Here is a 16552-nt window from a genome sequence, read left to right as displayed (position 1 = left end):
TATGGGGATTTTAGGTCCCCACAAGGATAGAAGAACCAACCCAAACATACACACACACACACACGCATTTCACTCCATATACAGAAATCGTCACATGGCTGTCCCTCAGGTCAAGTTCATATAAGTGCTGATGTTGATTATTATAGCTTTGCCTGAGCAGCCCCTTTGTCATGCATTTGCCACTCTGAATCAAGTTCAACACCTACAGCCACAGACCTGTCAGAGCACAGAGATTTACCACACATGATGTTGACACAAAACCCTATTTACATATCAAAGTGCAGCAACCTCCTTCATTTACTGAGAAGAATAATGCCCAAGCACACCTGCTACACAGTGATCAGTATTAGTAACACCCCCACCAGTCCTCATTATTTATAAATAGCCTAGCCTGACATCTTGGCCATAAACGTAAGAGATGTTGGGTGTGTCCCAAATGGCATCTAGTTCCCTATATAATGCACTACTTTTGACTAGGGCCCATAGTAATGCACTAAGGAATAAGGTTCCATTTGGGATGCAGATTTTGTATACAAGGATGGGAAGGTTTAATGCGGAGGCTGGCTGGATTAGCTTTGAGCGCATTTAGCAGTGGCATGGAACCTTGATTAACACTTTAATTTGTCATTATAATACAGCATATTTATATTACCATACAGCATAGTTTCCTGTAATGCACTTCTGTCCCTAAGTAGTTCTACATTTTTCAGAGAGTAGAATATAGTATCTACAATTCAGTCAGCTGCTATACAATGCAATTTTGTGATCTTAAAGATGAATGAATAATGAGAAGCTGGGTTATACATTAAATCTGGGATGTTTAATCAATGTTGTATTATGTTTAACAGATGGGGGATGGATGGCCATTCCAGGGTTGGTGGTTCACAGGAGATGGATAGGAAATGGGGAGAACATGGTTAGAAATGGATATACATGTAGGTAAATTATGCTTAAATTGTTAGTAGTTTGTTTCGGTCCCCATCTAACTTTGTGTATCAGATTAAGAACAACTTGCACCCACACTATTTGTGGACCGAAATGCCCCTGTGAACAGCCCATATGTTATAAATGCCATGCTGCAATGTATTGTAGATAGTACGCCTAATGAACGTTTTGGGATGAATAGGGTTGTATAGCTGTTTGTATTGTATCCCTTTCACCTTGGTGAAGCATATGACCAGTCAGCAAGGCTGTAGGGCAGACAGGACTGTCACGTCCATAAGTCTATTTCTCTCTCAAGCGCATTAGCAAAATACAGCGCCGTCACATTAGTCTATCCCCATGCTTCATGAGTGTTTTTCAGCTGTGGCAGAAATGATGCTGCTCTGTCCCGATAGTAAGAGTGTAATATTATTTATATATAAACATTTTAATATTTTAATTAAGTAGGGACAGACACAATTGTCTCCCCATTGATACAGTGTATAAACAACAGTCTGATGCATTGCACCATCACACTTTAGTTCACATGAATTTCCAGTGCTTTCCACTGCTCCCATATACATTAGTACATACCTTATGGCTTGGGCAACAGGTGGCTGGTGAGTGACCAACCAGTATTAGCCAGAAACACCACAGGTAAATAAAGAGGACCGGATCAGCTGGAGCAGATGGAGAAAGTAATTGACTCCTTTGAAGAGGTGCAGCCGGAAATGATTTGTTGTCTGAGCAGATCAAATCCTCATTACCTGGGAGCAACCGATGTATCCAACCAGGACCAGAGGAGACGAGGGGGCGAACAATGACCAAGATAAGTGCCCTATTATCCTAGCAACCATCTGAAGAAACACTTGGAAAATGGACACAACTCTTTTAACACAGCTGCTCTGTCTCCAGCCAGGTCACACCATCTGTCTCGGCTCAATTAAGTAAGGGAATCAAAAGGGAATCTGGGCCGGTCCGGCCTCTATATGATTTTGTATGTAGGCTAGAGGAATTGTTTGCTCCATCCCATTCTTCATTAGGTTGATTAAATCACAGTTGAATAATGTTAAAGTCAGCAACAATGTAATTAAGGCTCAGCGTCAGGGAAGTTCATGAAGAGTTTTAATATGATTGTGTGGAGACTAAGTCAAGTCAATTAAAACAAGTTTCTACTGACTGTAGATTAATATAAATTAATGATTCATAAAAAATATATATTGAGGGTCCAACCCTTATCATAACGATGATCTGAAAATAAACCCAGTATTGTTTTCAGTCAACAGTTGAATCAATTATTACCAAGAGAATATAGCTATTCGTTTTAATGGAATCCTAACACAGAAAATCACGATCTCACACATTTATTATAGTATTTCACTTTTATACAAGTTCACTAAGTGAAGTGTTCTAATATAACATATCAATAAAGCATCTTAACGTACACATGCCCACACAGACACACTCACAAGGTCATCTAGTTTACCAATACACACATGTGCAGCCAAGAACACTTAAAAGGCTATTAGGATGCAGCCACATCCAAAAATCACTCCAAAGTCGATACAGACAGTGATTAGGTCAAGTGATATGTCTCCCATACACAGTCAGTCCCTCTTCTTCCTCCTCCCTCCTCCTCCTCCCGCCTTCTCCTAACTGTTGCAAATACTCAGCACGCTAAGCACCAACCTGAACTGAGGGGTAGACGTAACATAGTAAACATAAATCCGGGACACTCCAATTAGTATGATATGTTATGAATTACAATTCGAATGAATTGTTACGAATTGCAATTCGTACAATATGTTATGAAATTGCTAAACATATGATATGTTACGAATTCCAATTCCAAACTAGGTGGCTAACGCTATCTAGGCTTGGGGTTAGGCTTAGGGGTTAATGTTAGGGTTAAGGTTATGGTTAAGGTTAGTGTTAAGGTTTGGGTTAGGAGATGGGTTAAAGGAATTTAGTTTAGGCGAAGGGTTAACTAACATGCTAAGTAGTTGAAAAGTAGCTAAAAAGTAGTAAGTAGTTGCAAAGTTGCTAATTAGCTAAAACGCTAAAGTTGTCTGTGATGAGTTTCGAACACACAACCTTTGGTTGCTAGATGTTCACATTATCTGACACATCCACCCTGATCAACCACCCTACTTTTGTTTTTGCCTTAAGTAACCTACTCTAATATGTAACCATATCAAACATAACATATCGTACTAATTTGAGTGTCCCGGATGTACTTTTACTATGTTACGTCTAGTCTATGATACCAGGCTGTAAGCACAGGCAATCACATTGTGGAGGAGGGGAAAGGAGAGGAGAGGAGCAGTGAGCGTGCCAGACACAGGGGATTTATCTTAGCCCAGGGAGGGAGCGATACCGGAGGGAAGTGAAACCAGAGGGGAGACCCGGAGCGGAGGATCAGCCGACCTGAGAAAAACAAGCAGCCCACTGGTCCTAATGAGAGGCTTTTCATTACTACACACACAGACAGAGACAGAGGTAGTGGCATGGCATGGGAGGAAGGGGGAGGGGGGATGGGGGGAAAACAAGGGCAGGAGGGCTTTAGTATTCATATGAAGGTGTTGCCGAGTAAACTCATCTGTTGCGTTTCTTTTTTTTTTTTTTGGGGGGGGGGGGGGGGGGTATAATGAGGGAGGAATGGGAGAATGGGGGAGAACGGGGGAGCGAGGATGCACAGGCTCTAGTCTTCATATTCAATTGTTGCCAAGTGAACTCATCTGTTGCGTTCGATTTGCCAGAGCTTCAGAATAAATGTGATGCAATAATTCTGCCCCTAGTATACCTGGGGTGATAAATTAAGCCTTAGCCTACACTCGTACACACACACTGTCCCCAACCGTAAGCCACACGTGGACATACACACATACATATACACACATATAATACACATACACACAAACTTGGCCAAGATCAGACACACACTCACATTTAGACATGCACATACACACTAACCTCCACAATGTCACACACACATACTTGAGAGACAGTACAATACAGAACAACAAGAATCAGCCGTACGGACAGAGTCAAGTCTCATTTATCTTCTTTCTATGGGCGGCTGTGTGTCTATTTGTGTGGGTGCAGTGCTGCATACGTTACGTGGCGTGAGTCTCCTTAGATGAGCACGTTGCTGAGATACAGTGCTGAGAGACAGTGGATGCAGCTGGGAGCATGAGTCCTGACGGAGAGGAGTATGACATGTTCTGTCAGAAAGCTGTGACCCTGGTTGTTGACCTCTGCCTCCAGAACCACCAGTTATTGGACCAGGACACCTGCCAGGACTTCTTGTTTCTGTTGTCCAACCAGAATTCGGACTACAAGGACCCAGGTAAGAACATTTAGAACATTTCCATAGAACATTATGTATGTTCTGTTACATTGTCTATATTCCAGAATATTCCAGGCACTGTGTTTCTGCAGTGTGAGTTGGTGACCGTAATTGGTTTTCCCTGCTGTCACTACTTTTTGTTTCTCAAACAGTGAGCTCATATTTGTGACGTTTGTGCTGAAAGTGCCTTTCTTGGAGTAACAACTTTTATATACAGTACAGTATGATTGGGACTTAATGTTGTGTTAGGGGACTTTTTATATTTTATATGTAGATGCAATTTTCCAGAACTAATGTATTTTTTTGAAGAAAGAAATCACACTTGCACGCGCACACGCGTCCATGGTTGCTTGGGTAGGGGTCAGGCTGGGCCTTGGACCCATCTCTGATTCGTTTTTGTGACCTCAGGGCAGAGCAACTATAGGTATACAAAATAAACTCAGAGTGACTTTTTAGTTTGTCTGGGTGAACAGAGCTCCTATAAAACTAACAAATCAGCCTTTAGCTGACTAATGTCTGCTGATGCTGTCCTGATCACTCAACCGTTAATATTAGCATTATAACAGTCGTGAACCCACAACTCCCGGCCACTGAAATGAACAATATTGATGCGTGGATGGAAAAACTTAATGAGAGGACTCATGAGAATCTAGGCACACTTTACTTTAGTGAAGAATCTCACTCAGTGCTATTAGCCTAGTACATTTACTGCACCAAAGTTAACGCAACGTATGAGAGGTACCTTCAAAAGTTCTCAAATGTCCCACTGTGATTCATTATAGGAGTCATCCCAACCGTTAATTATATCAAGTACACACTGTCTATTTTTTCCATTGACATTTATCCTCTGTCTGAAGTGAGGGCCTATCATAATGAAAAACACTACTCAGCCTACATTACAGTCATCTGCATATTATTGGATATTGAAATGGCTAGGAAGAGTTCTGCTCATGCATTTAACATAAGTGTGCAAATATTAGCTTTTGATGATATGACCTGTAGGCCCACATATTGCAATCTATTCCAGAGATTTATAGATCAATATAACCATTTATACACCATTCATTTAAGAATTGATTATACCAAATGTACTGATTTAGTATTAATATATTTGACAATTTTATCATCACCTTTCGTATTCATGATTATAAAAGATATTGATATACATATGTCTATATAAATGGAATATGATGTTTACATTTAAAATGGTTTTGTAAATGCTTCTACATAGATCAATACATCAGTGAAACATAGAGCTACAGTATATTATAGGATTGAAGAGCCAGCCAGAGAATTTGGACTGTAGGCAGGTACACAACAAATGTCTTTCAGCTATGTTTCTGCTGAGATGGGTCCCCCAAGGGTATGCATCACACCGTTCCTGACAAAATCCTGTGTCACTCCGCATTATCCTCAGCGAGGGAATCGAACGTACTTCACCGTGCCATGGGCGTCCGTCACTAAGCTGTGGGGGCATTAAATGCCATTGCATGTTATTCACCCATCACTGACAATCTCTTCTGCCACATGAAGGCTAAACTGAAGGCGTTTGGCTTTCTTATTGTTTGGGAGAGATGTAGAGGGGAGATATAGACAGAACTCAGATCAGGCGACAGCCTGGCACCTGCTACCTGGGACTGTGTTGGGCTACTGTAGGATACTGTAGTATACTGTTTACTGTATATTCACATACCAAATGCCAGGTGGCTTAGAACGGTTTATTATAAGACTTCCACTTTGTATGAGAGGCTACAGTATATCAAATCAAATGTATTTGTCACGTGCCGAATACAACAAGTTTAGACTTTACTGTGAAATGCTTACTTACAAGCCCTTTCCCAACAGTGTACAGTTGAAGTCGGAAGTTTACATACATTTACATTTACGTAATTTAGCAGACGCTCTTATCCACAAATTGGTGCATTCAACTTATGATAGCCAGTGGGACTACTTTTTTTAAAATGGGGGGTGGGGGTGGGGGGTAGGTAGAATGATTACATTTATACTATTCCAGGTATTCCTTAAAGAGGTAGGGTTTCAAGTGTCTCCGGAAGGTGGTCAGTGACTCCGCTGTCCTGGCGTTGTGGGGGAGCTTGTTCCACCATTGGGGTGCCAGAACAGCGAATAGCTTTGACTGGGCTGAGCGGGAACTGTGCTTCCGTAGAGGTAGGGGGGCTAGCAGGCCAGAGGTGGATGAACGTAGTGCCCTCGATTGGTTGTAGGGTCTGATCAGAGCCTGAAGGTAAGGAGGTGCCGTTCCCCTCACAGCTCCGTAGGCAAGCATCATGGTCTTGTAGTAGATGCGAGCCTCAACTGGAAGCCAGTGGAGTGTGCAGAGGAGCGGGGTGACATGAGAGAACTTGGGAAGGTTGAACACCAGACGGGCTGCAGCGTTCTTGATAAATTGCAGGGGTTTAATGACACAGGCAGGGAGCCTAGCCAACAGCGAGTTGCAGTAATCCAGACGGGAGATGACAAGTGCCTGGATTAGGACATGCACTTAGGTTGGAGTCATTAAAACTCATTTTTCAACCACTCCACAAATTTCTTGTTAACAATCTATAGTTTTAGCAAGTCGGTTAGGACATCTACTTTGTGCATGACACAAGTAATTTTCCCAACAATTGTTTACAGACAGATTATTTCACTTATAATTAACTGTATCACAATTCCAGTGAGTCAGAAGTTTACATACACTAAGTTGACTGTTCCTTTAAACAGCTTGGAAAATTCCAGAAAATGATGTCATGGCTTTAGAAGCTTCTGATAGGCTAATTGACATCATTTGAGTCAATTGGAGGTGTACCTGTGGATGTATTTCAAGGCCTACCTTCAAACTAAATGCCTCTTCGCTTGTCATCATGGGAAAATCAAAAGAAATCAGCCAAGACCTCAGAAAAAAAATTGTAGACCTCCACAAGTCTGGTTCATCCTTGGGGTTAATTTCCAAATGCCTGAAGGTACCGCATTCATCTGTGGGTCAATATCACCATAAGGTGCCTTTGAGACTTCCCCATTTCCCCCCAAAAAAGCTGAGATTTTCCATTGAACTTCATATTCATTGTATTAAGTATATGTTATGCTGTTAGAAATGCATATTGGTCAAGCTCCCACACTTTTTATAAATTAACTGCAAGCAGACAATTTACATGCAAACAGCAAAATATGTCCACCCTGTCATGGACAATTTCAAAGCAGAATAAATACATTGTAATTACATAGTGATTATAAAACGTACATTTTCAGAAAACTATTTAGTCACTTTCTCAACAATATATTTTAGTTTATGGGAAAAGTATTTGGATAATAATGAAATTATGGCAAACTATTTGTTTCTCTATAAAATCTGCGAGAGTTGCACTTTCTTTTCTAAATAAAATCTAACAAAAAAGATATCTGGTCAAACTTTCAAACAATACTATTTGGCCCTCATTTGTTTATAAAGGAATCACACAAAAGATTTTGCTAACTTGTGAAAATAATTTGTTTATTTTCACAGAACATGAAAATAACAGGGTGGACAGTGACATGACAGGGTGGACCCTGGGCATTACAGGGTGGACGCGTTGTGAAATGTCATTGAATGGCCTCATAAATGCAAGGAACAATGCAAGAAAATGATGTAAAAAATGCCTTTTCCCATGTAGGGGGAAATTACAAGTTGAACAGACTGTTTTTGATCCACTCTACCTGCATGCAGCCACTGAATAAAGATGCCCAAAATGAGACATTAATGTGGCCTTCTAGCGTTAAACTCTGTACATCATTCTGCACAGTGAAAGTCAAACATTCAACTGTAGAACAAGAAGAAAAATGTTTTTTAAGTTGAGAACAGTTGATTTGAAAAAACAGAATATTACAGAAAGATCACTTGGACGCATCTCCAAACAGTCTCTCCCTTTCTGCAGAGACATGGCTCAGTTCTGCAGTTTCTGTTCCACATACTTCCATGCAGACACTTCAATCTGTACAGAGCGCTTGTTCAGAGCCTGTGGTTCTGGTATTAGGCAAAGTACCTGCCAGTCATGGTACCAACAGATGTCGTCCCGAAGACTTGGCCATTTGAACTTGTTTATACCATGGCGTTGCATACACTTAACTTTCACACTGTGCCCTTCTGCATCCATGATGATACCTGGGTATGCTTCATTGTCATAATTAACGACGCACCACTCTCCAATGTGCTTTACCTCAATCATTTCTGGTCTCCTAGGATTATCTGGTGTCTTTCCACATGCTGGGGACTTGTCAGATGAAACAGGAACATTAGCTAGAGTGACCTCTTGAAGGTTAAAGCAGGGGCAGTCCAAAACACCTTCCTCCCTTTTACACAGACATGAAATGTCTCTGTATTTCATTTGGCCGGGTGTCAGACTGATAGCTTGGTGGATTCTCATAGTGCCTTTTATGGCAGCTATTGCAGGTACCTCAGGCTTTGATTCAATATCCCTCTCTGGGATGAAGAACAGCTCGACAGATGTGTCCAGGCTTTTCAGCTTGTTATACAAGCTCTGGGCATCAGGAATGTCTCCTCCATGGGCTACAATCCGGTCTGCTGACCTCTTGAGGGCCCCACCCACACCGTCTGGTGCCCCCTTCCCATGATTAGCCTCAAAGAAATTCCACGTTATTTCTTTGAAGCCATACTTGTAGGGTTATATTAGTTATCAATATGTCATTTTATGGGGATATAAACAGTTGATAATTGTCCTTCAAATAAATCTAAACTTTCTAATAAGTCTCATCAGCTAAACTTCCAATGATCTAACCTGGAGGGCCCTGGCTCATGCTGATTTTCAGGAGTTTCAGCAGGGGAGTTGGGAGGTGTCTCTGACTGTAGCAAAGCACTGGCCCTGTTTCTGGCTCTGGCTTGACTTTTTGCCTCTCTCCATTTCTTTCTTTTTGCCCTCTTCTCTCTCTCACTGAGCTCATTGACACCCTTCTTCTTTCCAGTCTCTCTGTCTTTTTTCCATTTGACCCTTTCTTTCTCAAGGTACTTTCTTCTTCTGTCTGGGTCAGCATCACGACGTTCCCGATATCTCCTTGCTATCTCAGCTCCTTTTGATCTCATTCCTTGAAAAAGACGATTCAAAATGTTCCCTTACACACTTTAATTGGCAGTCCCGGTAAACTAGGCTTGCATTATCAAACTAGGTTTGCTGATACCGATATCGCCAAAAAAATTGTCCATATTGTCCATTCTTACTATGTATAGCATGTACTGTTATAAAATGTGTGTAATAGCTGTTGTAATATGTGTAACATTATCAGTATGTGGCCTAAACTATGCACATGTCCTTCCTGTCATGAACCATGTCCACCCTGTCATGGAAGGCTTGCTGACAGGGTGGACAATGAGAGGGTGGACATTTTTGGCTAATGTTAGCATTTAATGAGCACATGGTGGACCTTCACTTAGCAACATACTACAGTTAGCAAGCTGACTGTGTACTGTTTTACAAATATATTTCAAAGTTCTGATAGGTTTTTCTATCAATTGATATTTCACTATGACAGAGTGGACATGTTAAGCTTGACAACATCCAACTACACACATAATATGATGAAAATTATGAAACATAAGTGTAAATACTTACTCTGCAACTAGACACTGCTTCAGCCTTCATTGAAGAAAGACAAAATGCTCGTAGTGATGTCACTGAAAACATCAGTGGGTTTCTTAAAGGGGCAGTTACCCCATAATGACAGGGTGGACAGCAATTTCAGGGACACATGCAAAATGTTCAATATGATTATGAAAATACAATATACATGATCAAAATTACTTGTTTTATCAAATAACTTATTGTGGACAGTAAAACCATGTAAAATTTGTTTGGATTTAGTATCATTTAACCACTTATTACACACACTGTAGTTAGCAGAGCAGTGTGTGGGACATGCCAAAATCACGTACATCCAATGAAAAAAATTTAATAAAATGAAGGAAACACTTTTTTTGAGACTTATCATTCTACTGATATGTGTGCAAATGTTTGGCCACTTATAATAAGACCTCAGACTTTCATTATTCTGCTACATTTTCATGATGACTGAGTGAGTCTGATGAGGACACCAAAGGCACCTCATAGTGATATTGACTCCTGTACGAACAATAGTACGCAAGTATAAACACCATGGGACCACGCAGCCGTCATACCACTCAGGAAGGAGACGCGTTCTGTCTCTTAGAGATGAACGTACTTTGGTGCATAAAGTGCAAATCAATCCCAAACAACAGCAAAGGACCTTGTGAAGATGCTGGAGGAAACAGGTACAAAAGTATCTATATCCACAGTAAAACAAGTCCTATATCAACATAACCTGAAAGGCCGCTCAGCAAAGAAGAAGCCACTGCTCCAAAACCGCCATAAAAAAGCTAGTCTACGGTTTGCAACTGCACATGGGGACAAAGATCTTACTTTTTGGAGAAATGTCCTCTGGTCTGATGAAACAAAAATAGAACTGTTTGGCCATAATGACCATCGTTATGTTTGGAGGAAAAAGGGGGGCCTTGCAAGCCGAAAAACACCATCCCAACCGTGAAGCACGGGGGTGGCAGCATCATGCTGTGGGGGTGCTTTTCTGCAGGAGGGACTGGTGCACTTCACAAAATAGATGGCATCATGAGGAAAGAAAATTATGTGGATATATTGAAACAACAGCTTGGTTGTAAATGAGTCTTCCAAATGGACAATGACCCCAAGCATACTTCCAAAGTTGTGGAAAAATGGCTTAAGGACAACAAAGTCAAGGTATTGGAGTGGCCATCACAAAGCCCTGACCTCAATCCTATAGAACATTTGTGGGCAGAACTGAAAAAGCGTGTGTGAGCAAGGAGGCCTACAAACCTGACTCAGTTACACCAGCTCTGTCAGGAGGAATGGGCCAAAATTCACCCAACTTATTGTGGGAAGCTTGTGGAAGGCTACCCGAAACGTTTGACCCAAGTTAAACAATTTAAAGGCAATGCTACCATTGAGTGTATGTAAACTTCTGACCCACTTGGAATGTGATGAAAGAAATAAAAGCTGAAATAAATAATTCTCTCTACTATTATTCTGACATTTCACATTCTTAAAGTAAAGTGGTGATCCTAACTGACTTAAAACAGGGTATTTTTACTAGGATTAAATGTCAGGAATTGTGGAAAACTGAGTTTAAATGTATTTGGCTAAGGTGTATGTAAACTTCCGACTTCAACTGTAGTTAAAAAGGAAGAAAATTAACAAATAGATAAAAAGAAAATAGTAACACAATAAAATAACACAATAACATAACGAGGCTATATACCAGCTATATACCAGCGACTCCTGAGTGGCACAGTGACTCCTGAGTGGCACAGTGGTCTAAGGCACTGCATCGCAGTAATAACTGTGCCACTAGAGATCCTGGTTCGAATCCAGGCTCTGTTGCAGCCGGCCGCGACCGGGAGACTCATGGGTGGTGCACAATTGGCCCAGCGTCGTCCAGGGTAGGGGAAGGAATGGCCGGCAGGGATGTAGCTCAGTTGATAGAGCATGGCGTTTGCAATGCCAGGGTTGTGGGTTCAATTCCCACGGGGGGCCAGTATAAAAAAAATATGTATTCACTAACTGTAAGTCGCTCAGGATAAGAGCGTCTGCTAAATGACTAAAATGTAAAATATACAAGGAGTACCAGTACCGAGTCAGTGTATTGGGGTACGAGGTAGTTTGGGTGATTGATTGAGCTAATATGTACATGTAGGTTTGGTTAGGTGGTTTATTGAAGTACTATGTACTTGTAGGTAGGGGGTGAAAAGCAAAAAGTCTGGGCAGTCTTTAATTAACTGTTCAGCAGTCTGATGGCTTTGCGATAGAAACTGTTCAGGAACCTTTTGGTCCCAGACATGCTCCGGTGCTCTGGTACCGCTTGCCATGCGGTAACAGAGAGAACAGACTGTGACTTGGGGATCCTCGAGTCTGACCATTTTTAAGGCCTTCCTCTGACACTGCCTGGTATAGAGGTCCTGGATGGCAGGGAGCTCGGCCCCAGTGATGTACTGGGCCGTACGCACTACCCTTTGTATCGCCTTGCAGTTGGATGCCGAGCAGTTGCCATACCAAGCGGTGATACAGCCAGTCAAGATGCTCTCAATGGTGCAGCTGTAGAACTATTTGAGGATCTGAGGTCCCATGCCAAATATTTTCAGCCTCCTGAGGGGGAAGAGGCATTGTCATGCCCTCTTCACAACTGTGTTGGTGTGTTTGGACCATGATAGGTCCTAAGTAATGTGAACACCGAGGAACTTAAAGCTCTCGACAATCTCCACTAAAGCCCCGTCGATGTGAATGGGGGTGTGCTCGGCCCTCTGTTTTCTGTAGTCCACGATCAGCTCCTTTGTCTTGCTGATGTTGAGGGAGAGATTGTTGTCCTGGCACCACACTGTCTCTGACCTCCTCCCTGTAGGCCTTATCGTCATCGGTGATCATGCCTACCACCGTCGTGTCATTAGCAAACTTAATGATGGTGTTGGAATCTTGTGCGGCCACGCAGTCATGGGTGAACAGGGAGTACAGGAGGGGGCTAAGCATGCACCCCTGAGGGGCCCCTGTGTTGAGGGTCAGCGTGGCGGATGTGTTGTTGCCTACCCTCACCACCTGGGGGCGGACCGTCAGAAAATCCAGTATCCAATTGCAGAGGCAGGTATTTAATCCTAGGATCCTTAGCCTAGTGATGAGCTTGGAGGGCACTATGGCGTTGAATGCTGAGCTGTAGTCAACAGCATTCTCACGTAGGTGTTCATTTTGTCCAGGTGGGAAAGGGCAGTGTGGAGTGCAATAGAGATTGGGTCATTTGTGGATCTGTTGGGGCGGTATGCGAATTGGAGTGGGTCCAGGTGTCTGGGATGATGGTGTTGATGTGAGCCATGACCAGCCTTTCAAAGCATTTCATGGCTACAGATGTGAGTGCTACGGTTCGATAGACATTTAGACAGGTTACCTTGGCGTTCTTGAGCATGTGGACTATGGTGGTCTGCTTGAAACATGTGGGTATTTTAGAGTGGGTCAGGGAGAAGTTGAAAATATAATTGAAAATACTTGCTAGCTAGTCATCTCATGCTCTGAGTACGCGTCCTGGTAATCTGTCTAGCCCTGCGGCATTGTGAATGTTAACCTGTTTAATGGTGTTACTCACATCGGCTATGGTTCCCAATCAGAGGCAACAAGATCCCACAACTAATGTGGGAAAACAGCCTCTATAAGTATGGCTCCCAATCAGAGACAACCAGCCACAGCTGACACTCGTTGCCTCTGATTGGGAACCACTCTGGCCAACACAGAAATACAATACCTAGAATCCCGACATAGAAACACAACACATAGATCTACACACCCTGGCTCAACATAACAGTGTCCCCAGAGCCAGGGCGTGACAGTACCCCCCACTAAAGGCGCGGACTCCGAACGCGTCAACCAAATACCACAGGGGAGGGACCGGGTGGGCACTCCGCCTAGGCGGCGGATCCGGCTCCGGGCCTGATCCCCGCTCCCTCTCCAACCCACCAAAGTACCCCTGGTCCGGTCTGACCCCGCTGGCCGGAGCTGGACTGCACACTGGTGGAGCGGATTGATCTAGCTCCGGCGTGAAGCATCTGACCGGTGCTGGACCAGGCACCGGTGGAACAGGCACGGGACGTGCCGGACTGACGACGCACACCACTGGCTTGGTGTGGGGAACAGGCACGGGCCGTGCCGGACTGACGACGCACACCACTGGCCTGGTGTGGGGAGCAGGAGCGGGCCGGAACGGGCTGGCGACGCGCACCATTGGCTTGGTGCGGGGAGCAGGAGCGGGCCGGACCGGGCTGGCGACGCGCACCATTGGCTTGGTGCGGGGAGCAGGAAAGGGCCGGACCGGGCTGGCGACGCGCACCATTGGCTTGGTGCGGGGAGCAGGAAAGGGCCGGACCGGGCTGGCGACGCGCACCATTGACCTAGTGCTGAGAGCAGGAACAGGACGGGCCGGGCTGGTGACGCGCACCATTGGCCTGGTGCGGGGAGAAGGAACAGGACGGGCCGGGCTGGCGACGCGCACCATTGGCCTGGTGCGGGAAGCAGGAACAGGCCGGGCCGGGCTGGCAACGCGCACCATAGGCTTGGTGCGGGGAGCAGGAACAGGCCGGGCCGGGCTGGCGACGCGCACCATAGGCTCGGTGCGGGGAGCAGGAACAGGCCGGGCCGGGCTGACGACACGCACCACAGGCTCGATGCGAGGAACAGGAACAGGCCGGACCGTACTGGGGACACACACCACTGGCCCTATGCAGGGATCAGGAACGGGCCGGACCGGACTGGTAACACACCCCAGTACCTCTCGTCGTGCCTCCACACTTTCCTTCCCCTTTAATACCAGTGGCCCCCGTAACCTGGCGGCCTCCTCTGCCAACCCGCTGGACCGCTCTATCGCGGCCTCCTGCTGCCCCGACGTCCACGTCGTGAGCCCCCCCCTAAAACATTTCTGGGGGTCTCTCTTCCCCGTGGGCCAGGCCTCTATAGTTCTCGCCCAACTCTCGCTCTTCTGCTTCCAACTCCAGCCATTCTGCTCCTCATTTGGCTTGACCCAGTCGAGACTCTTCATCCACTGTTCCCAAGTCCACCCTCTCTGCTCTTCATTAGGCTTGACCCAGTCGAGGTTGCCACGGAGATCTGCTAGCGACTCCCCTGGCGATGGCTCCTGGACACGCTGCTTGGTCCAGTTTTGGTGGGATCTTCTGTCACGATCGTCGGGAACAGAGGACCAATGCGCAGCGTTGAATGCAAACATATTTATTAACTCTGAAGGATAACACGAACAAAAACGATAACGTGACAGTCAACGGTCTAACACAAACCAACTAGAACAAGATCCCACAACTAATGTGGGAAAACAGCCTCTATAAGTATGGCTCCCAATCAGAGACAACCAGCCACAGCTGACACTCGTTGCCTCTGATTGGGAACCACTCTGGCCAACACAGAAATACAATACCTAGAATCCTGATATAGAAACACAACACATAGATCTACACACCCTGGCTCAACATAACAGTGTCCCCAGAGCCAGGGCGTGACACATGTACTCTCTAGATCCATCATTGTAGTGTATAAACTCTTTACAGTTCCAATGTCTTAAAAATGTTTGACCGTGACATGAGGATTGAAGCTGTTCAGTGAAAGGAAAATGCCAATGAGAGGTCTTGATTCTACTCATTACTGTTATTCGTCCCTCCCAGGAAATGTATTTTTAAATAACCTTACTGTGTCGTGTTTACCTTTTTGCTGCTGCCTTTGGAGAGATAAGAGGGTATGAAAATGTGAAAGCATTTTTCTGCTGCTTTTCATGGTGGTGATTGAAGTTGTTTTCTTCTTTGTGACAAAGCTAGAGAACTACGGCTTTGGGAACAAACAATCATATATCTTCAACTGTCAGACGGCAGATGCACAGCAGCAGTGGTAATGTACAGGCAGGGGAATTTCCCAGAGACCACTGCGCTTCTAGTGTAGGTTTTAATGTTAGTCTTTTCTCACTTATTCAAATGCTGTTAGGAAAAATTGAGAAATAATTCGAAATCTAGGTACATTCCATACAGAACAGGGTCTTGATATTGCTTTAGAATATTGATCTTCGTGTATGGTATTGATGGGGCTAATTTGTTGAAATTGAGTTTGGTTGTATTCCAATGAAAATTGTCATATAAAGGAACACACCTGCTGCTTCTTATGAAAAATAAGACAATGCTGTTTAATAAGATGAATGAGAGAACAGAAAACCATCTCAGACAGATACTACTGAGATAACATTAGATTTCCCAGTTTACAACTTCCTGAACTGACATTTATTCAGTTGATGATACAGGCTAGAACTTATGCAGAATGATACAGACTAGAAAGTGCGTCACTCAAGCTGTGGAGCATTGGTCAATAAGACTAGTAGCAAGATTTTCCCATTCACTTGTGGAGCCTCTTATGCACACACACATGCATGCAGGCACACACACACACACATACGCACACACACATTAAATGTTTACTGATTTCACGTTGAATTCAGGTGGGTGGGCTCGACAAGGCTTATGTGATCACATCATACAGTATCTCTCTCGCCTCTGTCATTGTGAGATTTTATTACCTTTTTTTTATCACTTTGGTGCCATTTTTACAAGTATGTGGTACATTTTCACAACTTTAAATACAAACATCTAAACAGATCATCAAAATGGCTCAAGTTTCAAAACTCTAAGCACATTTTCAATTGACTGTACAACAAACACATTCACAA

The 16552-nt window shown here is 43.9% G+C and overlaps 1 protein-coding gene across 1 annotated transcript in view; it reads left to right on the top strand.

Moving 5' to 3' along the window:
• Positions 1–4113: 4113 nt before the first annotated feature.
• Positions 4114–16552, top strand: part of LOC311149356 (synaptotagmin-6-like) — a gene marked incomplete at both ends in the record, with an annotated part of 97636 nt that continues 85197 nt past the window's right edge. The window contains one exon of the mRNA XM_084186525.1: positions 4114–4270. Coding sequence (XP_084042651.1) covers positions 4114–4270 — 157 coding nt within the window. The remainder of the gene's footprint in view (positions 4271–16552) is intronic.

The sequence above is a fragment of the Coregonus lavaretus genome, assembly GCF_964263955.1.
Source record: "Coregonus lavaretus genome assembly, chromosome: 22".
Classification (NCBI taxonomy): Eukaryota; Metazoa; Chordata; class Actinopteri; order Salmoniformes; family Salmonidae; genus Coregonus; species Coregonus lavaretus.
Note: the sequence above shows the minus strand (reverse complement) of the source record. Positions and strands in the feature narration are given on the sequence as shown.